Source organism: Rattus rattus, chromosome 1 (assembly GCF_011064425.1).
Source record: "Rattus rattus isolate New Zealand chromosome 1, Rrattus_CSIRO_v1, whole genome shotgun sequence".
In the NCBI taxonomy this organism is placed as follows: Eukaryota; Metazoa; Chordata; class Mammalia; order Rodentia; family Muridae; genus Rattus; species Rattus rattus.
Genome location: NC_046154.1, coordinates 150,452,210 through 150,479,857, shown reverse-complemented (window position 1 = coordinate 150,479,857; position 27,648 = coordinate 150,452,210). Strand labels below are relative to the sequence as shown.

Sequence of the window (27,648 nt, the reverse complement as noted above, 5' to 3'; positions counted from 1 at the left end):
TCAGTTATGTAAGTATTTAATCAGTTCTTTAGAAAACTTCCTGATTAGTAAAGTTGGCTTCTTGGAACAGCCTTAAACATTGGTCACCGTTTAAACAAGACATCCTAAAACAAACAAACAGAAGCAATCACATAATGTTCATAGTAATTTACAAGAGGATGGTACACACGTAGATACAGAGGTAGAAATTCACTTTACAATGTTTCACTAATACACATATACCAAATTCAAGGCACAAAATAGTTTGCTTTACAAAAAAATACTGTAAAAATGTCATTTGCTGTTCTACAATGTGAATAAACCTTTCAAGGAATCTTTACACCCTTCACAATACTCCATACAAGATCCGTCCCCCACACTAATCAAAGCTGGCACGAATGTGGGGACTTTTTAATGCAGAAATTCCCATTATCTTTGTAGAGCTGCTGTGTTCGGTAGACAAGGTCCTCTCTCCTCCCTTAAATTGCAGCTCCGTGAGGAAAGGGCACTTTCTATATGCAGCAAAATTCACAGGTAGAAAATGTATAACCATTTGGATTAACCAGGTCTCTAAACATGTAATCTAGTATTTCAGAGATTGAATTTAAAAATCACTGACTATTTAGTCTGTAAGTTTAAGAAAGAGACCCATGGCCTTCACTGTGATGGTCAGACTGCACTGATCTCAAACTGACATCAAAAAATCCAGACACCCAGACGTGCATGAGAAGAACCGACAACACAACAGAACAGGCCACACTGTCGGTCCTTGAATGCAGAAGGTGCCACCTGGGCTTCCACGGTAATGAATGACTCAATCCTGTGGGGACCCAGAAGACTAAGCACATGAAATACACGGCAGCCATCATCTCTAGACTCTGCTCATTAAAAAATAGTGATGTCACGTAGTGCTGCCTAAATACTGGACTCATGTTTAGGGCCCTGTCTAAAAAAGACCCCGCTGGCAAAAGCCCAAGCTCACAGTTTTCAAGCACACTAGTCAGTTAATTTACACTTTATTATTTTTTAAAAAGTTGATTAGAAAAACAGTCGGCATGGGGTTCGAATCCAGACGTTCAGTACTGCTGATGCACATGGACCAACCATCCTGACAGAAACGGCACTCCGTACAAAAGCACTTTAGATTCCATTTTTTGCTTCATTATTGTTTGTGGCTTGTTTTCTCTGAGCAATAAAGGGATACATACACTTGTCTGCTCCTAGAAATCGATACATGCACACGACTGCTTCGAAGGGAAGGATGCTGCAAAGGAAAGAACAGTTAGCACATGGCAGGCCACACGTTCGTTCACCGGGGCTGGGGCGGGCAGGGCAGGGCTCTCCGTTACCTCTTCATGAATGTCACGATGTACATGAGACGAGGGGTGCAGATCATGGGCTGGTCAGTGAGGATGGCCTTCATGGCCTGCTTCACACAGTAATCGGGCTTCAAAGGGGGCAAAAAGGGCTCAATTTCTTTTCTGAAAATTTACAGAATTAACACAGTAAAGAAGGATGACAATACTCCGAAATACTGTGACATTAACTGAGGGACAAGATTTTCTGGAACACTTTATTTCTTTCTTGGTATTTTTGTTTTGTCTCACATTTTCCTATTATAAAAAAACTCCACTTGTACCATCTAGTAAATAAGTTAGGAGATAAGTAAGCAAAACTAGGTGGCTCTTCTGTAAAATGAGATCAGGTTGGTGAGATGCCTTATAAGACAAACTTCAAATTATTCTGATTTTTTCCTTGACTAGAAAGGCACTTGTTATTGCAATCATTAAGCTCTAGCAAGCGATGCTGCCCTCTGTGTTAGGTGTGGCTGAGACGGTGTATACACAAGCAAGCAGCCTTGCCGAGTGTGAGACTCAAGGCTGGCTGAGGAAGTCAAGCTGTATTCTAAGGCATCTGGGGCAAAGGACTACATTCTAATTCACTGCATCCCGTGCTGCACACATAACATGAGACAGCTTCTTCCTTCTCACTGCTCTTCAGAGCCTTTGCCCTGACCACTGTGCTAAGAGGACACCAGGACCCCAGCAACACAGACCTAAACAAACGCCACAGTCACACAGGTGTTCGCCAAGGATATTAGGCAGACCCGGATTTCGTTTTCCTGTTGGAGCTGGGAATCAAACCCAGGCCTTGCACATGCTAAGCACATGCCCCAGATCCGAGCCACATCCCAGGCCCTAGAGCGGATGTCTAGTCTAGACTTAGCGCCAGCTGGAGAATGGAATGACTCAAACCATTCCCCATCCCTAATTCTGCTCATTGAGTCTAAAGAGCAGTCCCCAGCAAACAGGGGCTGTCCAGATCATTGTCCTTTGCCTTGCAAATTCACCCAAGCAAAGCTCTCAAGTCAGCAGCTTTCACAAGTGTCCCTGCTGAGTCACAGTGGGGTTCCTCCTGTTGAGAGTCCGTAAAACCCAGTGTTGAGGTATTTAGATTCCCATATGCCTCCTTCCCAAGTCTGAGGGGGAATTCCACTTCATTGTTAGTAAATCTAAATGGGTTTGTCTTAATCAAGTTGAACTTAGCTATATACACTTTCTAGAAAAAAAAAGCTTTCAAATCTGGAGCACAACATTCAGTCTTTTTAAGAAGACATGTTAATCCTTTGTGCGGGTGACATTGTTTCATAGCCAGATTAAAGTCATATTAAGGACTTCTCCCCTGCAGCCATCACAATAGTAGAGAAGTCAAAGGACCTTGACAGACTAAGAGGAATCCTGGACATTTGTAGGTCCCCTTGAAGATGGAGAGAAACCCATTCTGTCTGATAGTCTCACGTATCCCAGTACGTTCGAATCAAACCCTCACTTGTGATCTTACACAGCTTCTGTACAAACCTGAACTAGAGAGCTCCAGGTTAGCTGCCTTTCCTTCTCGTTTAGCTAGGTCTCACTACGTAGCCCCTGCCCTTGGAGAAGTGCTATGTGACTCCAAATGTGTGCTACACAATAAATGGCCTTAGCCAAGGCTCTACTGAAAACTCAAGTACAAGACGCTGACTGGAGATGAAGTCCACACATTGTCCTGACTGTTGGGATTCTGTCTAAGCTCCATCCCCACAGCTACCTGGCAGCAGCTAGGTATGCTCCGCCCCACAGTTGCCTGGCAACAGTCAGCTGTGCCTGACACTATCCTCCTCCTCCTCCTCTTACTCCCTCCTACCCTCTCTTACCCCTCTTGCTCTTTGTTCTTCTCTGTTCTCGCTCCCTTCCCCCGCTCCACGTGCCCATGGCCAGCGCCTTTCCACTCTTCTACTCTTCTCTCATTAAACGTGGAACCATGGTGTCTTAGTATTTTCTGTCCGAGCTGAGATTCAAAACCCTAACATTGGTGTTCTTTCCCCACAGGTGCGACTGATATTCTGATAGTATTAATAACTCATATATGATATTAATATCTGAGATTTAAATAACAACACTGACATTACTCTGTTGTATTGGTAAGAAGATGGGCACTCACTGACCTGATTCGGCAGCCTCTGAACATGCCCGTGTCTACAAGGTAAGGGCAAACCAAAGTTGTTTTAATTCCATCCTTTTCAGCAGCCTTCAGTTCATGACTCAGAGATTCATGAAAACCCACAACTCCAAACTTACTGGCACAGTAATCCTGAGCAAGAGAGGAGAGAACAGAAAGGGTGAGTCTCTGTAAACGGTCCCGTCCAATCTGCAGCTTCCTGGTCCTGTTTGGCTAGGTGTTCATTACAAAAGGTTAGAGGTAACGAAGCAGAGAGAAGGAAGCTGTCTTAAAGGACAGATATCTACCTAAAGTGGTTCAGAGCAGAAACAACATTTTCCAGGCAACAACAGAAACAGAAGAATACTTTTTACCACATCAACCAAGTATCGTGTTTCTTTGGGGGAAGTCACTGAAGAGGGTTCTATGACAGCTAAAAGACTGAAATGAAAAAAATGCAGGGAGCTTCCCTTTGAAGTGCCTGGAAAGTTTACAAATGTCTCTTGTTTAGCAGCAGAGACTGAAAAACCTGTTTGTTTACATTAATGTAAGAACAAAGACAAGTCTACTGATCTGAAGTTAAAATGGCAATAGTACCACATCTTCTGAACTTGAACTAAAACTTAAGAGCATATGATATGAAAATATTTACATATTTGCAAGAAGTGATGCTTTCAACTTTCTAGGCTTCTGGAAGCCAAGCCTTAAAGAACAATGTTGTATAATTTGGACACGGTTAAGAAAGGGTTAAGAAACCCAGACCTGCCACTGGCCAGGAGCTCATTGAGCTCGCAGCAGGCAGCTCACTTTTGGCCGGTTGACTAAAACAGAATGGGAGCCCTTACTTCTCTGTCTTCGCTCTATGGGCCATCTTGACCCTAGGCCTTAACCAGCAAGGCTGCTAAGGAAAACTGCTCTGTGAGGACTGGGCTGTTCTCCTCCAGAGCTGGTCCTGGGTCAGAGGGAAGCACCATGAGCTGACAGGAAGGTGTGGTAGCCGGTCTTTTTGCGATGTGCTTTTGAACTGACAAACCTCAACTCCAGCAGTGCTGAACAGTCCCAGGGAGCTCGCCACCGTCACAATATGGCCATGATTAATCTCCAGCATCGTTGGAAGAAAGGCCTTAGTGGTCTGAAAGAAGATGCAGGCTTTAGAACTGACATGTCAACATCTCCTCTAAAACCCAGGATCACAGAACAGTCTCTGAGCCGTAAAAATTGCATTTCCCAGTTCATTTAGAAACATCCTACGTCTATCAATAGAGACGCTCCTTTAAGTGTCTGGCTAACCTAGCACCGTATCATTGCCCTGCTAGGCCTATTATGAGCCGTGACCAACAAGGCTGTAACCCAAGAGCGTTCAGAGTCCACAGATGAAAAGAAAGTCATTAGGAGAAGGCTTTTTATCACCTTCTGAGCAACAGTGGCTGGCGAATCTGAGCTTTTCCACTCATGCCATGGCTCAGCTGTGTTCTAGTCTGTGAGAGACCGACTGCCAGCCTATCTACCAGCAGATGCCCCATAGTGTTGGTTTCTTCATGGCAATGTTTCCATGGTGACACTCCCGTGAATGAAGAGCCATCCTGTACTGTGTGTTAGCACCCGGGGTTTATAGTCAAAGTAGACTAGCAGGAGGTGAGGTATTTTAGAACATAAAACTTATAAAGTGCAGAACACCATTTCAGTGAACAATTAGTGCCAGGGTGTGAGTGTGGTACTGCTAGGCACCCAGGGTTCTCTGCAGGGTCACACTCCAAGTTCACCCACTCAGGGGGAGCAAAGTCAGGGGCAACACAGACTTCTTACTAAACTTTTATCTTCAAGACACAAGGCTTTATTTAAACAAAAATCCTTCGAATTTCTTAAAATGATCTATAAACCATCCCGCCAGGCTCCCAACAGTTTTATAACCTGCTTCTTAAAAGAAAGCGGAGGAGAGCAATCTGTCTGCTGTTGAGCTATGGTCCACTGCCAGCACTGGGCCCACGATTCACGAAGCTAAAAGACAAAACACTACACAGCCTACCTGAAGAAGAGCTGTGTTCCACTTCAGGCACTTTCCTGGCTAAGGTATCAAGTCAGAGCATGGATTTCCAGTGTTTGGATAATCGTGTGTACAAGATCAAACACAGTGGTGCAATTAATTTTGAAGTTTTCCACGCTTGACTTCGTGGAACAGTTGCCAGATGAGTGTTCGTCAAGCTTCTCAAGGTCTTCCCTAGCCTGCCTCTTGGGCTGTCACAGAGCACCCCATTCCGCTTTGGAACCCATGCCAAACTCGTTTTCAGTTGCCCCCGTAAACTACATAAATTAAAGTATAATATTAATTACTTGTTTATCTAGTTTTAAAATGAGTTTTAAATACTTCATATCACTGGAATCTCTAATGATGTCTTTACTGATTTTAAAAACCCAGCTAATTCTTTCTTGAAGATATTTTTGCCTTCGTGTATGTGATATCAGAGATTGAAGCCAGAGCACTCTGTAGCACACATATCACTCAAGTACAGCCAGGTCATGCTGTCTAGAAGTATTCTAGAGCAGCTTAACATAGCTAAGTCTCTCGGTTATAATGCATATCACTCACCTTAGCATATCATTATAGATTTTAGTATTTTGACTCTGCTTGTTTTACAGTTACTTGTCTGACTGTCCCAGATAAGCTCAGAGACATATATATCAGTCAGTCTTGTGAATACAAGGGTCAACTCTCTTATACAGGACAGGGCCAGCACAAAACTGCTGTCAGAAACAGCATTTTGGTTCCATTGTGTTTCTTTATAAATAGGGTCAGGACAGTTATGATTCTAACACTACCGTGGTCAGCCTGATACCTCAGAAGAACTGGTACTTCAAGTCATCTATAGGCTTTAAACCTTAAATGTGGTGGTTACGTCACAGATCTGAAATAAAGTAGTTTGCAGAGGAGCACATACATTCCAAACTAAAGTAAAAAGTCTTAAGTCTTAAGAGTGCTACGTCTTCTAAACATCTAGTTAAGATTAGTAGCTATAAAGTAGGTAAAAACCCTAAGCTTGTAGTTCAGCTTTGCTCGTTTAAAAACGTTGTATATGTGTGAATGTTTTCTGGGGGTGGGGGGGCAGTGAAGGGGTGGCTGAGGCACACAGAGGCCGGAGGTCAACATCAGGTGTCTTCCTCTATTGCTTTTCATCTTAGTGTTCGAGACAGGGCCTCTTACTGAACCTAGAGCTTACTGAGGGTGAACAGGCTGAATGGCGAACTCCATCCATCCGTCTCTACCCACCAGCAACAGATTCCCACCACCTTAGTTGGCCTTTATGCGGGTGCTGGGGACCCAAACCCAAACTTTGCGCTTGTACAGCAAGCTCTAGGCCAACTCCCCAGCTCCAGGAGATTTTATTCTTCATGTTCATCTGAGGTCATTTCCAAGGCTTTATGAGTCTACCAATAAACTCACTGTAAGGAGAAAGGACATTTGCTATACCATACCTACTGCACACTGCAGCTTCTCCTAGCCCATTTCAAGTGTGCTCAGAGCACTTGTGTCACCTGGGCACAAGAGCGGAGCGATTAAAAAGATCAGAGTTCAAGGCACAGCTCCTTCTGAACGTACTATCATTTCAAACCATCAACAGTAAAGGGGCCTGAGGCAGACCATTCTGAGCTAACGGGGCTGTCTATATTAAGTTTGCCTAGTGTTGAAAGACAGGGATAAATTTAGTGCGTTTTTAACTTTTTGTTTTAGAAGTTCTTACTGTAGGGCAGGTACAGGGACTTGACATTATATGCTAAGAAACTACACACAGTCTAAAACACCAGCAAGATCTCAATCTGATCCTCTTGTTGAAGTGGCTGTGGGAGGCGGGTGACTGAAAACCTATACACCAGGGTAGGTGAGATCCAGACAAGGACCATGGGTTAGGGTCCTGTCTACAGGTAAGTAACTACCCAGACCCCCCCCACACACACACACACAGAACAAAGACAGGTGACAGCATATTGACATGTTCCTACCTAGGTTTCAACTGTAATTTTGAAGCAAAATTCTAAAACTGATTAATGTTCCTTCCTCCCTTCAGAAAGGAGTCTGGTGACATCAATGTGTCCAAGTAATACGTCTTTCCTCTACACCTACTATTCGCAGGTGCAAATAGTATAATATAATATAATGACCTGGTCAAGCAGTCATTAGTGAGACAGGAGTTGGTCCATTCCTACACTCCTGTCTTTGAGCAGAATTCTACATTTACCTGTGCATCAAATGTAAGCCAGTTAAAAGTTTACCTTGCACACAAGACAGTTACTACACAGTATAAAAACAATATGATTTGGGTCTAATTTTGCTCTGATGTCCCTGGTCCATCCCACCCACCTGCAATGTTGTCTGGAAAGTGAAGCTACTTTGTGTTTAAGGGAAGAAGGCAAAAATAAAAAATCCAAATATGGCCATATAATTAAAGTCTTTATGTGTGCACTACAAACACACAATAGGAGAGAATTATTCGAGTGGCTAGTAGTACAATATGGGAGGAGTGCTTTGTTCGGATCTGAACCTTTAAAGTAGCATTGGGCCAATGTTCAGTTTAAAGTATATGCTTTCTTCACCTAACAGGCAGACCTTTGCATGAGGGGAATGGAATAGGCTTTTGTGTCTTTTTGTTTAGAAAGTGTCCAATTGCAGGTGAAGCTAGAAATCACTATAGCAGCTCCGGGTGATGCCCATACAATCATGCTGTGGTTGACACTAAGAGGTGAAGACACCTGAGGCCACACAGTCAGCCTGCAGGTTTCCTGTCCCTTGCATAAAACTCTTACCAGGCCTGACCCTTTGCTAAGCAGGGACAATGAACCCTCTGAGGCAATTGAGCCCACATGAGGGTCATTCTGCTGTCTCTGAAGCCTGTGCTCCTTCCTCTCCCTGCTCAAGTCCAGGACATGTGACTGCACACTGAGGTTGTTAACCACTTCCTTGCTGCCTGAATAGATATGGGCGATGACAGCTGCAAGCAAACTCACCTGGGGCATGAAGAACTATTAAATAAACTCTGCAGAAGAACTACTGCAAAGGGTGACTAGAAAACACGGCTTTCTCCAAAGCAAGCCGAAACTGGTTTTCCTTGCTAACAGCTCCTGCCCTCAATATCCTACTCGATGGCATCTGAGATAGCACGGTGTAGTCTGTCCTTGACACAGCTTGACAGCACAAAGAAATCTGGCACTTTGCAATGAATTATTAATGTGCACAAATGTTGTAGCATGTGCGAGGTGGAGACCAGCAAAAGGTGAAGTTCTAGTTGCCATGACACCAGTCAGTTCAAGCTGAGGTTCATGATCTTTACCTTTGTCTCAAAGAGTCATTATAGGTACATACAAGGCAAATCGGAGCCTCACACCTAAGTGACTTCAGGTATGAACCCGAGCTTGTCCTCCGTGTCTGATCTCAAAGGGGCCGCTCAGAAGCCACTGGCCAGTCAAGTCCACAGAATCTAGATGGGTCTTTCAGGCAGTATGGCTGCTTGGATTTCTTAGCTGGCTGATGCCCTTGGTAGCTGATAAGGCTTGCTAGATTCTGACTTAAATTAAGACAACTGTTGTCTATCTTCTAGTTTATATGTCTAAAAAATATAAAATAAAAAACAGGAACAAACTAATGCTTCACTAGAGAAGTCACAGTGGTCACAATAGCAACAACTCTTATTTGAAACAAGGGAGCTCGGTGTGTTTAGAGTTAGAAAGATGCTAAGTCTATTTAGTGTTTGTCCGCCTCCCCTAACCCCACTCCCCAAGCACACACTCATCTGTGAAAATGAAAACTCTTTAGTAATTGGCTCACAATGTAAAGTGTAAAGACAGAACCTCAACACTCTGTGATTAATTTTATCACAAGCCTCTAATGCACAACTTGCTGGCAGCTAAGGACAGTGACTGACCGAAAGGAAGGAAGGCAGGCAAGCGAGCCTGACTGAATGGACACTGGCACCCACTTTACTGCTGCCCAGCTCCTCGGGGCTCCCTTGTGGAGCTCTGGGCCCTCGGCAAGGAACTGGAAAGGTCCCTTTACTCTGAGCAGGGCCTTCCTGACAGGGGCATGTGGCTGCACGGGGGCACGGCACCCCACAGCCTGAGGACAGGGGCACGGCACCCCACAGCCTGAGGACAGGGGCACGGCACGCCACAGCCTGAGGACAGGGGCACGGCACCCCACAGCCTGAGGACAGGGGCACGGCACGCCACAGCTTGAGGAATCTTTGAAAGTCACATTTACACCAGATTAACTTCCAACTTCTGCCCGCTGTCCAGATTGCTCTTGGTGCTCTTAATGACAGCCTGGGCAACATGGGGCCTGCAGCTGCGGTGTCAGGACAAATTAGGTTCAACCAAAGACACTGTGAAGAAACGTGGGACCAGGCAATGTCTGACTTCTGAGATTTGGAGAGGCATCACACCGTGGAGCTGCAGGTCAGACACTCAGAATATATTTCACAGATCTGAGCTACTTCAGGTTCATAGGCACTAAGGACAAAATTAATTTCTCTCAAGAGGAAAAGGTTTCACATTACATTGTGTGTGTGTGTGTGTGTGTGTGTGTGTGTGTGTGTATTTGCCAGACCATTCTAGGAACAATTTCAGAAAAAGCCATCTTAAAAAAAAAATCCAAAGAATTTGTTTCTCAGTTGAATATTCAAAGATGAGCCAAAACTCATTTTAAAGCTGGACCATGAATTGTATTATGGTAGGAAATGGATTAATAGCCCTGACATAATATAGTTAAGGATTTTCAGAATTCCAGATGACAGCATGATAGACAATTTAGGGAGGAAAAAAATGAAGAGGAAGAGGAGGTGAGGGGCATGAGGAAAAAGAAGTGCCGCCAAGGGGCTGGGGATTTAGCTCAGTGGTAGAGCGCTTGCCTAGGAAGCGCAAGGCCCTGGGTTCGGGTCCCCAGCTCGAAAAAAAAAAAAAAAAAAAAAAAAAAAAAAAAAAAAAAAAAAAAAAAAAAAGAAGAAGTGCTGCCAAGAATCCACTGAGCCAAGATTTCATACAGAAATACCAACAGTGGCAAATGCCTTTTTTCTTTTTGCTTGTTCTGCTGTGCTGTTGCCAGGGCCTTTATCAAGCTCTGGCAACAACACAGCAGAACATCCTGCTTCTCTACAAGACTATCACGGAATCTGGTGGCATTCCTGGGAGGCCTCAGTCACTGTTCCTGGAAAAGTGACTCAAAGCGAAAATTGTGTGTGTGTGTTTGTGTGCACATGCACCAGAGGCACCTCAGGTAGGGTGTGTGTGTGTGTGTGTGTGTGTGTGTGTGTGTGTGTGTGTGTGTGTGTGTGTGTGTGTGTGTGTCAGGGCCTCAGTCTCACGAATAAGGTTAGGCTAGGCAGACAGTGAGGTCCAGGGATCTACTTGGCTCCATCTTCCCAATGCTGGGATTACAAACATGTGTGAAACCTGGCCTTTGAACTTGGGTCTCCAAAAGCACTTTATCTGAACTACCTGAGGACCCAGCTATACCTCTCTTGGGCATATACCCAAAAGATGCCCCAACATATAAAAAAGACACGTGCTCCACTATGTTCATAGCAGCCTTATTTATAATAGCCAGAAGCTGGAAAGAACCCAGATGCCCCTTCAACAGAGGAATGGATACAGAAAATGTGGTACATCTACACAATGGAATATTACTCAGCTATCAAAAAACAATGACTTTATGAAATTCATAGGCAAATGGTTGAACTGGAAAATATCATCCTGAGTGAGGTAACCCAATCACAGAAAAACACACATGGTATGCACTCATTGATTAGTGGCTATTAGCCCAAATGCTTGAATTACCCTAGATGCCTAGAACAAATGAAACTCAAGACGGATAACCAAAATGTGAATGCTTCACTCCTTCTTTAAAAGTGGAACAAGAATACCCTTGGGAGGGAATAGGGAGGCAAAATTTAGAACAGAGGCAGAAGGAACACCCATTCAGAGCCTGCCCCACATGTGGCCCATACATATACAGCCACCAAACTAGATAAGATGGATGAAGCAAAGAAGAGCAGGTCGACAGGAACCGGATGTAGATCTCTCCTGAGAGACACAGCCAGAATACAGCAAATACAGAGGTGAATGCTAGCAGCAAACCACTGAACTGAGAACAGGACCCCAGTTGAAGGAATTAGAGAAAGGACTGAAAGAGCTTGAAGGGGCTTGAGACCCCATATGAACAACAATGCCAACCAACCAGAGCTTCCAGGGACTAAGCCACTACCCAAAGACTATACATGGACTGACCCTGGGCTCCAACTGCATAGGTAGCGATGAATAGCCTAGTAAGAGCACCAGTGGAAGGGGAAGCCCTTGGTCCTGCCAAGACTGAACCCCCAGTGAACGTGATTGTTGGGGGGAGGGCAGTAATGGGGGGAGGATGGGGAGGGGAACACCAATAGAGAAGGGGAGGGGGAAGGTTGGCCAGGAAACCAGGAAAGGGAATAACAATTGAAATGTAAATAAGAAATACCCAAGTTAATAAAGATTAAAAAAAGCACTTTATCTACCAAGCCATCTTCCCAGCCCTTGGCAAAAACTTTTTAAAGCACCAGAAATATAGCTAATTGTGTTAGGAAGACTAATAGGATAAATCGCCAATATGCCCAAAGTGTACAAATGGTGACACACTACACTCTATTAGAATACATGGCTAAATACCACGGATTTTACAGATTTGAAGGTATCTGTTTAATATAAATATATATCTGCTTAAATATAATGATCGAACTTTATAACTTTGGCAATAGACAAGTGTTATTTGATAACAGCAATCTTTATTACAAAAATACCTTTAGTTGAGAGATAAAGTATATTTGCTAGGAATATACTGATTGATTCTTTTAGATGCAGTTGACAGATCTTGCTGCTCATGTAGCTAGCTGCATGAGAACCAGGGCTCTGTCCTCACTGGCAGAGGCAGAAAGGTCTTTGAATAATTGTGCAATACAACCCCAAAGCATTGGAGCCTGGAACTACTCTTCTCTTAGTCTTAACACAATGTACATCATCATTGCCACTAAACTGAGACACGACGTTTGCTTTAAATATAGAAGAGGGACTAAAGCATGTGTCATGAGCGTCACATCTGTGCTAGTACTGCACTGCCTAGCTTTTAAAACATGACTGGGGAGCTACAGCAGTGGCTTAGATTGGAACAGCATCAGCAGTTAAGACTTGACACACATGCACACGACTCCTACAGTTGCCCTGCAACCAAGAAGCTAATAAAAGCTCAGCTTTTCAGATGAACACCTTGATGATGACACCATAAGTTATTCAGCAAAAATAAATGCTTCATTAACTTGTCTTCCCACTGTTAAGGATGGGTGAATCTAGCCCAAGGCAGAAGACATTATACCAACATTTGCTTACACTTTAGGGATTGATCTGCAGAGGGATCAGGAAGTGTGACTTAACACTCCATCTGCTGGGAAAGTATATTGGTCTTTGAAATCCAGAACCCACAAGTGCCAATTACTTAACCTCCCTCTGTATGTTGATGGACTTGTTTGTGATATAAGAGGAGATCTCTAGGAGTTATACTTTATACTCATTCCTTCACCACCCTTAGCATCAAGCACTCACAACACAGGTCCTCGCACTGGCGCACTCCTTGCCTAAGTCTCTCGTAAATGACTCAATAATGAATCAACTCTATTATTGCAGCTGCCAGCACCTGGTCATCGACCCATTAAATATTTATTTGTTGTCATGGCTGTACCTTTTCACATAGCTTAACATGCGTTCATACCTTATTATCTATTAAAAATTACAAACTCTGTGTGAGAAACACTTGCCACTTTTTCTGTTGTATTTGAGTCTGTGGCAGTCCCGTGCGTTAAGAGAGGAGCACGGGTTTGGAAATGCTGATTCCCAACCCCCCACTGCTCCCTAGATGATCAAAGGAGGGCCAAGGGCCTCTATTTAATAACTCTATGGAATAAGGAACTCAGAATTGCAGCCATTCACCTAGTGAGCGGCCGGCTGTTGCCAAAGCCTGTATCTTGCACCCCTTCCCAGAACCCACAAAGCAGACAGATCTTGAAGGGCAGACCCTGTCTCTGCACCAGGGATCAGAACCACATCCAGAAGCCATAAGCAATGCCTGCCGTCTTTGTCCCTGTTCTAAGGGCTCCATGACCATCAGCTTCTGCAATTCACAAGTGCAAATTAAGTCAATTTTTTCACTGCTTTCCAATGTGTTTACAGCAAGTCTTTAAAACGAACTCTTTATTTAACACATGGTAAGTATAACTGAGGGATTAATTTGTGAAACACCTATGGTACCTGAGCTAGTTAGGTGCTGCTAAAAACAAAACAAAAATAAACACTTGTGACTGTCTTACAGAACTTTCAGAATTATAGACATCACCTTTTGCTATAAAGCAGTGGTTCTCGAGTTCTGCTACATACTAGACCCGTCTGGGAGGCTTTCCCGTCTGGGAGGCTTTCTCCTGACGCCCAGGCGGTCTACCGCCAGCTATGCCGGCACCCATGGATGCACATTCCCCAAGTGGCTGCAGTAAGCAGCAGTATGGGATCCAGTGCTATAACACAGAACGTCTCAGACTCAGGGCTACAAAAAGTGCAGTGTTTCAGAGGGCACTGAAGGATGCTGACAGCTTGTCTCTCCTCTCTTTACTAGTTGCCAGCTTCACCAAACTGACAGGAAAAATGTTTCCAAAGGTTGAGTGTTCCCCATGAAGGCCAAGATGCCTCTTGGAAGCTATTCTCTGAGGAACACAGCCAGGATTAAAGCAAGTTCTATATACAACCAGAATGATTTTTCTCTTAATGGTAGGGATACATTCTGTGCTGAAAGAACACCAATGAATTTGCACTCAATACCTCATTACTTTTAGTTTATATAGCTTTATGCTACCATTTTACTAATAGGTAAGGAATCTCTATGACAGACAATAATGCTGATGATCCAGCTAGGAACGGAACAACAGTAAAGAAGTGTGTGTGTGTGTGTGTGTGTCTGTGTGTGTGTGTATGGATGGATGTGTGTGTATGTGTATAGGTGTGCGTGAGTGAGTGCGTGCGTGCGTGTGTGTATATGTATGGATATGTGTGTGTGTGGTGTTGGGAGTTCCATTAGGTAAATGCTTCACTACTGAGCCACATTCCTCACTAAAGAACAATGCATGGTGCCAGGCTTTGAGTTAGGAGCTAGGGCTCCAGCTAGCAAACCGTGGCCAAGCTCAGGTCTAAGCAGGAAGACACAGCTTTTCCTTTTCTGCCACAAAGCTTATAGAAGAGGGCAGCAGTGACTTGGAGAGTCAGGGGAGAAGGACACCCTGGACTTGCTCTTTTAGACTCTAGAGCTGAACCATAAATCAACCAACCAACCAACCAACCAACCAACCAACCAAACAAACAAACAAACAAACAAACAAACTAGCTGGGTGTATTAGTGCTTTTCTGGAGTCTCAGCACTCAAGGGCTGAGGTTGAAGATACTGAACTCTAGGCCAACCTAGGCCTTATAGTAAGACTTTATCTGAAAAACAGTAAATGACTCTTGGGTAGGTGGGCTCAGTAGACACTGTAGTCCCTGAACTCCCATGGCAAGATAGAGACTGAAGCAGCCTGACAAGCTCACAGGCCAGCCGGCCTGGCATATCCAACGGTGAGAGAGAGGACAGACATTCAAGGTTGTCTATCTCCAGAAGAGCACTGGTATGCTGTGGAATGTGTACACACACACACACACACACACACACACACACACACACACACACACACACACACCATACACCACACACAAGGCGGGGGGAGGGTATAGACAGACACACAGAAAGAGGTGTGGGGAGAAAGACCCACACACAGGTCAGGGTGGGTCATCCAGTGTGAGACAGGACAATTCCCTATTTACAGGCTGGTCAGTGGAAAAACAAAGGAAGGAGGGACATTAAAGCATGGAAGAAAGAAGAGTGGTCCTCTTCAAACATAGATGAGCACAGCGTAGGACCACCTTGTAAGGAGAAATGACTAAGACCATGGTATGCATGTCTGTTTGCCTCGGGTCCATTTTCTGTACTAGTATGTCCCCATTTGCATTAGAACACAGTCTCAAGGGACCAACAGGTTTCACAATCTACTGATGCTCCCAAGGCTTGGCTGTCAGGACAATGGGGACACGGCCCACTCAGCGCCCCTTCCACTTTTTAGCTTTTCTAGGGAGAGCCACCTATGGCTGGCACGCTGAGGAGCCCACGAGAAAGCCCCACCTAAGTAAGAAAAGGCTGCCTCTGTAAACTCGGATGCTTGGGCAACAATGTCAGCGGGTTGAAACTGTGCAGTTCTGAAAATCCATGATGAAGATTTTTAAAGAGAAGCTTTACAGACTCGTCTGGGATTCTTATGCCATAAGATGCTTATGTAACAGAATAAAGATTTTTACACTTCCCAGGAGCTAAGGAAACAGACTCAACCCATGGTGACTAAAATTCTGTGCCAAGCGCTTATAGGGCCCTGCCCGTGTGCCCATGTGAAGAGCCCTTTCCACCTGCTGCCCTCCCAGGTTCAGCTGGTGATGCTGCTATTAGCCAGGAAGTGAAGGACTGAAGCTGGGTATTGAAGGATGCAACCATACCAACTCTCCAGAATTCCAGCCACCTCCACTATAGACTACGGGGAATCACAGAACAGAAGGAAGGCCCAGAGCCAGGCTCTGGAGTACAATTCCAGACATTGACATCGATTCTTCAAGCTTGAATTTTATATGCATGTCTAATTTATAGAGCAAACTGTCTGGGGATATTAGCTAGGGTTAATCAGTTATTGCTAAACTTACCATGCTAATAAAGAAAAAAAATCCCATTTGAAGATTTTTACATTATACCACAGGGCAAAAACTGCAAGTGAGTCACAGGAAAATGTACTGTACAAGAGCTTTGAACATTTAGCTGGGGTGACTACACGTTCTGACTTGACGCTCGCTCTCAGCTGAGGGTCTGGGTCCTATCACCTGCCTGCCTGCCTTCCCTGAAGGCCTGAAGGAAGTTTCCTGATCTACCTTAAGACTGCTGCTCTGTCCACAAGTGAAGGGGTAATGGTGCTACCTGACTCAATTGGAAGGTGAGAGTTGTGAGGACTGCCATAGAGTAGACAGAGGCCAGGGAATGGACAGAGGTTCCCTGCGGATGTGTTTGTAGGCTGTTTTGGTTCAGCGCTATCTATTTTTGGCTGGGTTGCTTCTTACTTCTTTCTTCCAGTTCCTGTGGTACTCAGTCCTCCCTGCTGCTCTCCACACAGCACCAGCCCAGACTCTGGCTACACCCGAGTGGGAGCACTGGGGAAGACTCTGGCTACACCCGAGTGGGAGCACTGGGGAAGAGTCTGGCTACACCCGAGTGGGAGCACTGGGGAAGACTTTGGCTCCCACAGCTGAGCAGTCGTTTCACACACTTTCTCCATTTCTCCCAGAATCCCAGAGGATGCTGGGACAGCAGAAACACGTCACAATTCTAATTCTTTTCTTCAGTACTTTAGGACTAAGAGCTGAAAACAACTTTCAAATATGAACCAAAGTGCTTGAATACAGGTTAAAAATACTTTGCTACAAATCTGTACAGAAGTATTTAAAATAACTGATTGTGCTAATTATCCCTCATGTTTCTTTGCCTGTGAGAACTCAGAAGCATCCCATTTAAAAGTCCTTGAGAAATCAGTAGGGGGCAGTATGCTAATTACAATTTGCAGGTGGGAAAATCAAGGCTTTGAATTTTAAGTTTCACTTGTCCTCAAAATACCCATGTGTTTATGTAACTTACACTACAAATATTTTCCCAGTTACACTGATTTGGGAAGTGTTATTTTGAGCCTCATTGCTTAGAATAACACTAAGAAACCAAACCTCATTAATATTCAAAAATTCCAGTATTTGAAGGAAAGGCAAGAAATTCACATTTTATGCAAGCAGTAAAAAACCATTTGTGTGATCTTGGAAAGCTTCACAGACCAGTAGGGTTTTGTCTGCAAATGTGAATGCGCACTAAGTGCCTTGTCCTGTAAGGGGTGGAGGCAGCAGCATTCAGTGCTCCTCAGTAATTGCCTTTTCTTGTTAACCATTGCAGCAGCCTTCATCCAGGGCTGGCACTGCTGTGATCATTACCAGAGACTCCCTTTCCTCTGTCCTCAGAATTTTAAGACAATGGACTCCATCCACCAGGTGTGAACTTGGGTTTTAAGAGAACTGATAGATATCATGAAAGGGAAAGAAGGGATTCATGATCAGGGTACATCCATCAAGTAAAGCAGGCCAGCATTCCAGTGTGGGGAGCCTTCTCTGGGTGGGGATGTGGATGCCTGCACAAACCCAGAGATCTGGGTCACTGAAATTGGTTGGCCAGGGATCTGAGCCCTGAGGTCATGCTCTACCAGCAGGGTTAAGTGGAAACACTGGGGCATTTTCTCATGCTACCTACCTACTTCATATATTCAGAGAGAGCCAGGCATCCATCCTTGAACTATTTCCTAATTATGCTTGTGTGGAAGGTTCAGTCTGAAAGGAGATTCTAGATGGGCTGTCAGAAATGAGAAGGGCAAGACTGAAGAACTAACTTACTGTATTACCCTCTAAGACGAGAAATCTCTAATTAAACCAAATGAGATTACACATTTCAGTCTAAATCTGGGAAATTCAGGCACAAGCACTAGACTTAACTCAGTCCAGTAAGTCAGGTGGTAGACGGTTATTAGACCTTTTTATTCCTGCCGTACTCTTAGGATTAGTAACAAAGGGTCCTTTCTCCTAGGGGAAATCTTGCTGTCTATAGGAAATGATACAAAGCTGTCCTGTCGTGACGCCCCCTAGTGGACCGTTAATGAAGCACAGTTAGGGTCTGAAAACATCTCCGGTACAGCTCGTTTCCCTAATTCAAAATGCCAGCACCACCAGAAGGATTTAGAAGTTTTCCATGTTGGCATATGTAGAATGAAGTGTAGAATGATAGGACTCAAGATTAAACACAAAATTAACTTACAGTTTCATACATACTTAGCACACATACAAATACAAACATTTTGCTTGTGTTTTGACCTTATCACATGGTCAGGGCGGAACGTCCACATTTCTGTTTCTCAGGACTTCTGGTTCAGATGGACTTTCTTGAGGCCGTGGCTATGTGCACCAGTCCCCTTCCCACTACTTATCATTAGACAGAACGAAAACAAGCAAGGAAATGAGGGAAGCCAGTCCTCTGCACACTCGCCCACAGAGCAGGGATCTAAATATAGGCAAACCGGCCCGCTCAAGAGTGTTAAATTTTAGTTTCTGAAAGAACTGAAGCAGAACTTAGGTGGCTCTGATTACTAATATTCCTTATCCCAAGAAAAGCCTTAAATAAAAGGGATTCCTACTTAAAATTATTTCAATTCTCAAATAAGGTTATTAAAGTACTTCCAAGTAATTTTCTGTCACTAAATTAATTCACTAAGGTCACAGAATCAATCCACTGGAATTTGCCAAAGATCTTGGACTTAACTCACTCCAGGAGGCAGGCGGTAGATCCGGCTGTTAAGATTTTTTTCCTGCCATACTCTAAAGATTAGTAACAAAGGGTCCCAGACAATTGAAGCAAAAACAAATTGAAGGGGAAAGAATAAACAGAGAGAATTTGGGTGGCTGAATGTTTAACTACAACATGTGTAGCTCTTCCCCTGCCCCGTGGCCAGTTCTGCAATGGAGGGCTGTGGCCGGCTGCTGGGGGCACTCTCCACTGAGCCTTTTGGAAAAAGTGCTCAGTGTTAGTTAGCATTAGCATGGGCTAAAGAATGCTCCACTGACGTGTCTTCTTGATGAATTTCTAAATTTCTATTTGGGTGGATGGTGAATAAAGCTCTGGGCATAGAAATTCCCAGGGATAGAGAACAAATATCAACTTTGCTTAAAGAAATTGCAATAAACAGCACAAGTCACTCCACGACCAAACAACAAGATCATTCCTTGAACTGAGAATTGGGGACTGTCCATAAGGGCCTGCCATCCTTATAAAGACACTACTGGCCCATGTGGAAACATCTGGAGTCTGTTTCTCTTGCATAATTGTGCTATGTGTCTGTCTGCTTCTGAGAAAAGGAATCCCTCTGCAGCCCAGACTGGCACCTAACTCATGACAATCCTGACTCAGCCTCCCAAATTTTTGGTTTATAGTCATGAGCCACTATTGGACATTTTATTTTCTTTTTTGAAAAAACTATTGACTTCTGTTGTCTTCCAATAAAACAATTTCTTCTCAAATGGCAGCAGCATTTCTGGGAAGCAGGGTACAAATTCTCTCAGGGCAGTGAGGTGTCTAGTCCAACTGAGGTTGAGACCACACTAGGGGACATAATAGATACTAAACTGGGAAGATAGGTGGAAACCGGTTTTGGAAGGTTCGAGACACCATGCTAATGGTCTTTGATTTCTGACTGTGAGCACCTAAGGTTTTAAGTACCATATTTCAAACTCAATACTACTTAGATAAGCCAGGTTTGGGCAGCAAAGAATAGGAAAAAGGTCCAGAGGCTCGTTAGAGTCCACACGATGACATAGAGACTTGTCTGCAAAGGACTTTTGAAGAGGACAGGATAGACAACTGCTGCCAAGCGTGGTGACTTAAGAGGGAGTTAGCTTATTACCAATGCTCAGGAGAAGAGGTGAGTAGCTAAGGTAAGCACGAGTTTGCTAATGGCCTAGAGTCAGTTAGGCAACTGAACCAGATCACCCAGTTAGATAGAGGCACAGTGTGAATGGTGTGAACACAGATCGCTAAGGAGCTGGAGAGCTAAGGTGGAGGAAGGGTGGAATCCCTTGCATTTCAAAGAGATAGTCAAGGGTACATTCTGTGAGAACACAGGCTTCCCTTTGAACCAGGCACCAAAGGAGCACTGCTAAGGAGCACTGCTAACTGCCCAGACAATTGAGAATTTACGGCACATGATATCTAGTGCTTCCTAAACAAGTCTGACAACCAGGCACACATTAGCCCACATTAAAGATGAAGTGACACTTTGTGCGACAGACACAGCATCTTGCTCTTGCTTACACCAGCGATGCAAAGTACATTACATCACACTGTAAGTTGTGATGCTCCGAGCAACAGACCTGGGCCCCACAGTCCCGCATGCCTCCAAGCAGCTGCCGATCTAGAAATGTTTCATCAGTTTTCAGCGGCCACAGAATCTGACAAGGGGTCGAGGCTGCCCTCAGCTCAGCCTCCACCCTTACTCCCAGCGTTGCTCACAGACTCTTACACAGAGCGTGCATGGAGGGAGAGAAGCCAGTTCTGGCACACTGTCAAAGACACATGACAAACTCCACATTTTGAGCACCCATCCTAAAACAGGAAAGCGATATTCTATAAAGCATTTAGTTTTATAATATTAGTGTGAAGGAGAAAGCATTAGATAAATAATTTTATGAGTACTTTAGAAATACAAATTTAAATTCTAAGTCTAAGAGAACTTAAGCTAAACTATATTTCTCTAGTCTGAGAATATAGGAATAGATATATAAGATCAAAACCCAGTAAATCTCATAAGAACTCAAAATGTTAATGATCAGGGACTATTCTTGAGACATTAGGTACCATGGCAGCGTGCTAATGTCTTTAAGTGCTGCTTATTCTGGTCTAGCTGGTGGGCTTTTACTTTACTTGGATGGATTTTAACTAGACTTTAGACGTTTGGATATAGATAAATGCTGAATTCAGTAATTAGTATTTTAAAACTGTGAAACCTTTTAAGTTAAGTGGTCTATTAATTAACTACCAATTATCTTGTCTGACTACCATATCAATAGAAGTAAATTACTGACTAGCTATCTGACAGATTTAGTCCTTCACCATGGAGAATTTCTTCTGTACATAAAAGGCCTGGGGTTGAACACTTTTGCTTTCCTCTTTTGGGCAATCAGGGATCAGTTTGCCATTTTGATAAAAGCCAAACACAGTCCCTTGGTCAAAAAGGATCTACAGATAAACTCTGGCTTAGAAACAAACAGATTCTACTCCTGCTCCAGAAAAACAGTAAGTAAAGCTAAGCTAATTATTCTGGGGAAGTGTGAGATCGTAGCCACTGTATGCAGGCCTGGCTTCTATGTCACTTGGTAGAATAGAGGTTTGTTTTCAAGTTCTTGTTTCTTGAGAAAATGATTTCCAGGCAAATGTGCACTTGTCCTCAGTGGTCTTGTTCCACAGCTCACTAAAGCCTACCCTGCATCATTCATTTTCTGACTGTTGACCAGGAGAAGGTTCCTGGAAGATTGGCTAGGCACAAAATGACTCTACAAGTTAATGTCAATGCTGACCAGAGGGGTGTGACAAATATGAGAGGTGGCCGAAAAGCCTTCCAAGTCTGCCAAGTGCACTTGGCTCAGAAAGACATGGCCACTGCAATACTGCTTCTCTTCTGGAGGCCTGAGTCACAGGGAAAATGAAAGATGGCTGCCATGCATTCAGTCTGAGTCTGATTCACACTGGCCTACAATAGCTCTTTTAAATACTGACCTTCACACCAAGTAGTAGGCATAGTGCATGAAGGAAAGACGAGTACACCAGGCAGGGACAAGAGGAATAGGAGATTTGGGTAGTGCAAAGGGATATGCAAATAATGAATGGAAGCCAACTCTGACTTGAAGTCTTGGCAGCTTGACTTAGTCCAGCACAATGTTTCCCTTTCCAGAAGTCACAGCATGGACCCAAGTGAGTGCTTGCTGAATAGGTTATCTTCTAAATATTTAAGCACAAGCTCATCACATATGATCAACTATTTCTTAACTAAGAATACAGCTCCAGTGTGTGTGTGTGTTTGTTTGTGTGTGTGTGTGTGTGTGTGTGTGTGTGTGTGTGTGTGTGTGTGTGTGTGTGTGTATGTGTGTGTGTGTGGTGTGTATGTGCATTATGTATGTATGCGTTGTATGTGTATGTGTATGTAGTGTTGTGTTGTGTGTATGTGTGGAGGAGTTTGGGTATAACAAACTGCCACCAGACAGTTTGTCATCAACTTTGCTATGTAGATAGTTATCCCAAAAAGCACTTCTTATGCATCAAAGGACAAAATATACCACAAAGAGTTAGTGGAAATGGAAAAAACAAACAACAAAAAGTTTTAACTGTAGCTTCATTGGAAAGTAAGGGTTGAGGTTATGGTGTAGCTTAGGAATAAAGTATTTACCTATCATGTGCAGGAACCAGAGGACAGGCTCCTTACAGTTCCCAAATCCGGGAATACCAGTAAAGGCACGGGTTGGGAGGGAAGCTTACATCACCATCTTGAAATAGACCTTAAGAGGAGAAGGAGGGGAGAAAGAGGGAGTTCTGGGCAGTAAGAGGGGGCCATAAAAGTAGTAGCTGGAGTCTGCAGGGCACCTCCAGAGTGGAAGTCACGTGCTATTCTAGTTTACTCTAAATGAACATGACTTGAACTCTGAGTCAGGATCAACACACAACTCGTTATTCTATGAAAACAGACACTGACTGCTACTTAAAAGTTGGTCTCAAGATGATCTGTCCAAATAGTTGAATGTACTCTCTGCTCAGCAGATCCACAATTTTAACTGAATGGGGCAACTTCTTTTCCCCACCTAGGCACAGTCGAAAGACTCACTGATCATTTTCTTCTGAAACAAGAACGACAGAAGCCAAGGTGAGATCAGGTGGTATCTTTGAAAACATAGCACTTAGTCTTCAACTAAGAAAGACTAGACGGGGAGGTGAGCTCAAGTGGTGCTTGGCAATGCTACTTAACCCTACAGCAACCGCCGGAAAGAGGCAAACAGTCTTCTCTTATGTTCTAGTTGCTCCTCTCAACTTCTCCAAAGCTTTCTCAAGTCTTGGCAAGAAGTCAGAAATTCCAATGCTAAAATGAATTTTCTGACTCAATATTGAAAATAAAATCTTAAGTTTAGATGCTTAGGGGAAAAACAGCTGGAGAATTCAGGAGCCTCCCATAGTTTAATACAAAGTGATGTCATTAGCAACCAGGCTTCCAAGAACTCCCTAAATTGTGTGGTTAAGCAACTTCTCAGAGCTCAGTGAGGAGGGCAGGAAGGTGCAGCTCACCCTTGGTGCATGGTCCAGAATAGGAGCTGATGTGAGCTCTTCCTGTAGAAAGCGGCCACAGTGAGCCTGCAGGACCTGTGTCCACTCACAGGCGGCTGTGGGCTCTCCTTCTTAGCACTGAATCAGCACGTATAGAATGTCTAGGGAAGGTTTCTGCTGTTCTGTGGTGTTTAACTGAAGGCTGGATGGCTTCTTTAAAAACCTGGGTATATTTACATTTTTATGTTATCAAAATAATTTCACAGAGAACAGTCAGGATGCTGAAATGAGGGAACTTAGTGAGGGGAAAAGTTAACAGTTAGGAAATCTCACACTACCTCAGTCAAAGGTTATTGAGGAAGAAAATCTGTCTGTGGCTCATACTGATCATCCAATAGTTGCGTAGGTTTTTAAGACTAGCAAGTCAACTAGAATCAACTAGAATTTCTGTGGTAGCTCAACAACATGTGAAAAATGGAAGCCATACTCTACCTGCGACTTGTTTGTTTTGGAGCCCTGGAATTCACTGTTACCAGGCTAACCTTGCCTCATAGGGATCCAGTTGCCTCTGTCTCCTGAGTGCTGAGGGTAAGGAGGTGTGGCCATGTCTGGCCCAGGCACATGGCCAGGCCCACTATTTTTATTCAGAATTACAAACATATAGTATTCTTGACAAGTTGTCCTGCCCTCACTCAGTCATGTCAGTGCTGTGACACTTAACGACTGTTCTCAGCAGCAGAAAGCTTGTCTGTTGCTTACACACGCTGCACACCTAGTACATGCAAGTGCTTGTTCCTCCGAACTATGTTTAGTGATCTTCTTTTCATTTAAGAAAATGCCTCGATGAGTGACTTCAGCCTATTCATGTTTATTTCTAGAAGCTTGGAAGTAAATTATATAAAGCTAGTGCTTCCAAATAAAAATTAGGATAAGCTTCACCCAGAACCAGAGAAGAGGCCTAGTACTGGATAAGCAACATCTGAACACTTCTGAAGCCAGATTAAGTTTTTAAGCAGTTGCTAAAAAATTAATGAGGTTTAATGTGACCTATTTAGGAGAAACAGTTCTTTGTTGACTTCTACGAGATGTCTCTGCCTATGGGAGTATAATTCTATCTCCCTACCCTCTCTCTTTCTTTGTCCTTAGTGCTAGGAATGTAACCCAAGGCATGCACACACTCAGCACTCTGGAGTGAGCTACCCCACTCCTCCTTATCCCCTTTACTGTTATTATTTTCTGTCTATATAAGAACAGGGAAAAGAAAAAGAAAAATGTACAAATTGGATCAATGCTGCAAGCACAGAATTAGGGGGAAACTTCACATCACCTATATCGACAATTTAGCTAAAACGCTGGCGTTACGGTAGCCCTGTGGGAACAGAAGACCCTCCCTATCCCTGGTGCTGCAGGAGCTGCAATGTCTAAAGGCAAACACAGTCTGAGTTCCTGCTCACCAGGCCTCATAAATCCCCTGTTCAAAGATCCTGGGTAAGTCTACAGCGTTCCGAGATGCCCAAGATGCCCGCCGTTCTGCACCGTGTGGACAGCGGGGAGATAAGTAAGTAGCTGCCAGGGTGCCCTGAGCACTCACTCCCAGGGAGCCACAGCTGCTGATCGCAGACTGTCTGGGACTTTCTAAATGTGGCTGAGCAGTAGTTTGGAAGCCTAACCCCTGACTTTACGAATTCATAAGAACCAGGGTTTTATAAACTCAACAGAAAGCTAAATAAACAAAGCCAGGGCTTACACTCCCTCTTGTTACTGTTACAGCGATCTTTCAAACTAGTTCCCATAGTCAATTTCTGCCTTCTTAAGATAAGGAAGGGGAGCAGTTTAACATGGCCAACACTGTAGCGCCTCACTGGATGAACTCCTCACTAGACGAGGACCGTGTATAGAGGGCACAGATGGCGCATGCTTCTCTTCCCAGTCTTCTCATTGAGGAGGGCCAGGAATAAAAACAAAGACATTTGTATTTACCCAGAAGTGTGCGTGGCAGTTGACCATCATGGTTCTCTCAATGAGCTCATCAGGACATTCCAGAAGGTGATGTCCAGAAACCACACCAGCGTTATTGACCAGGACCGAGACCTCACCAACCTCCTTGCGGACCCTTTCAGCTGTCAGGTAGACATTCTCTCTCTTCCCCACATCACAGGTATAGGTAAAAACCTGTAAGTTACATGGGGGCAGGATTTCCTCCTCACCGTTCCCAGCTGTCCTCGGAAGTCCAGATGAGGGGAGAATGCAAGAGAGAAGGGGGTGCAGAAAGTGAGCCACAAGACAGTAGGACAAAAATCATACAAAGCAAAATACTACAGTGAGCTTCAAATTTCTAACACTGTAATGCTTGCCAATAATTCAGCTTACAGCTGCCTTCCTCCCCTGAAAGTCTTTGGGAATTACTGGACAACCTTGCTTAGGGGAAAGTCATGTAATTGTGGCAAGTCCAATACAAGTAGACCACATGGGATCAACTTGCTGGAGCTAGACACCTGCAAAGAACTGATCTCAGCCCAGAGAATAGCACACATTACACATTCCAGCTTGCTGATGGGGGTGGGGAGGAAGCCAGTGGGAGAGTGCTGCCCTCAAAACAGAAATTCACTTTAAGGCTCAAACTGTAAGCAACAATCTGAACTCAAAGCCAAGAAATGAATGAGCGGTTCTAATGAAAGAATGCAGGTCACTGGCTTAATTTTAAACTGATTCCCCTAAGAATTAATCTCACAGATGAAGTTTAGACCTTAGAGTCCAAACAGCATCAAAATCAAAATACCTTCCCTAAAGCATTGCTTTCTTTTAGGGTTGGGCAGGAAGCACAAACGCCCAAATTTGTTGCTTCTCTACACTAGCTTTAAAAATGTAGCATTTTTGAACCTTACATAAAAAAAAAAAAAAAAAAAAAAAAAAAAAAGCTTCCGGTAAGTTTGGTAACAAATGACAGGTATATGGGAAAGTGGAGCCCAATTCAATCTAGCTGTTAATTTTCCTAGACCAGTATCTATAGTGAATCATGATTTCCACTTAGACTTTTAAAAAGTTTCAGATGCAAACTAATTGTTAAGTACATAAGATGCAGACTGGGGTGCCTCCGGACCAGGAGAGAATTTTACAAAAGGCTGAAATCATTGAAGCACTTTCTCAGGAGTATGGGAAGCCCTGTCATTTACTCGGGGTTGGTTACTAAAGCACTTACTTAAGGCTGGGGAAACAATGTAATTATTTTCCAGGAGCTAAAGTTATAGTGAAGGGATCTATAGCACCCTAGTATAAGCGGCTCAGACCTCACAGAAACAGATAACTGCTTCACTCCACTGTGGAAACAACTTCCCAAAGACTCTCTAGCTTCCCACCATGCCATATGCAAGTCCGACTGAGAAATTGCTTTCGGATCCAAACCTGTGCTAGCCAAGTTTCCCCTGTCTTAGACTACTCGCAGAGTTTAGGAAACCCCAGCTTGGGGATGAAGAAACAGGATCTCCGGTGTTTGGCACGCTTCCAGTCTTCTAACCCAGAAAATCGTGCTCTCTTATCAAAGGGCAAATTCCACTCGCCTTCCAGAAGACCAGTGGGGTGTTCCTTTCCTGGAGAGCGAGGCTGCCCATGACAGTGGGCAGTGCAGACCCTCTGGGGTGGGGAGATGTTTGACCCAACAATGCACTGGCAGTTACCTTGCAGAGCAGCGGCGTCGGCCGCCTCCAGGTCCCGGTAGATGTGGCGCACCATGCCTGCGGTCTCCTCATTGCTCTGCGTGTTGATGTCCCAGAGAACCAGCAGTGCCCGGCGTCGAGCGAACTCCAGAGCGAAGAGGCGGCCCAGGCCGCTGCCCGCGCCCGTGATGAGGCACACCTGGCCGGCCACGCTCTTCTCCTTGGGCCGCACCAGCCAGCGCGCCGCGGCCAGCACGAACGCCCACAGTACTTTGAAAGTGACCAGGAAGAACTCCACCACGATGTTCATCGCGACGCCCCGGCCCCGCACGAGCCCAGCACGGTGTCCTCACCCTCCCCGCGCCAGACAGCCCAGCTTCTGGCCCCGGGGGCGCTTGTCACCGCGATCCGGACGCGAAGACTGCGCCCCGAGTCCGCCCCCGAGGTGCTGCGGGGCTGAAGTGCGCGGGGCCAGTCCCGCCC

At 44.4% G+C, this 27,648-nt stretch overlaps 1 protein-coding gene across 1 annotated transcript; it reads right to left on the bottom strand.

Moving 5' to 3' along the window:
- On the bottom strand, positions 1 to 27,648 carry Rdh10 (retinol dehydrogenase 10). Its single transcript, XM_032906923.1, has 6 exons — positions 27,187 to 27,648; positions 25,493 to 25,728; positions 4,490 to 4,588; positions 3,464 to 3,609; positions 1,329 to 1,460; positions 1 to 1,243 (listed from the first exon to the last, which is right to left on the bottom strand). The coding sequence occupies exons 1-6, from the start codon at positions 27,473 to 27,475 to the stop codon at positions 1,120 to 1,122; spliced, it is 1,026 nt and encodes a 341-aa protein (XP_032762814.1). The 5' UTR covers positions 27,476 to 27,648; the 3' UTR covers positions 1 to 1,119.

What these genes read in the sequence shown, in the direction of transcription:
- Rdh10 (XM_032906923.1), bottom strand. Translation starts at nt 27,475, where the DNA reads ATGAACATCGTGGTGGAGTTCTTCCTGGTCACTTTCAAAGTACTGTGG. An exon ending in CGACGCCGCTGCTCTGCAAG is followed by an intron (nt 25,729 to 27,186) that starts GTAACTGCCAGT and finishes TTCCGAGGACAG; the next exon opens with CTGGGAACGGTGAGGAGGAA. An exon ending in ACTGCCACGCACACTTCTGG is followed by an intron (nt 4,589 to 25,492) that starts GTAAATACAAAT and finishes ATCTTCTTTCAG; the next exon opens with ACCACTAAGGCCTTTCTTCC.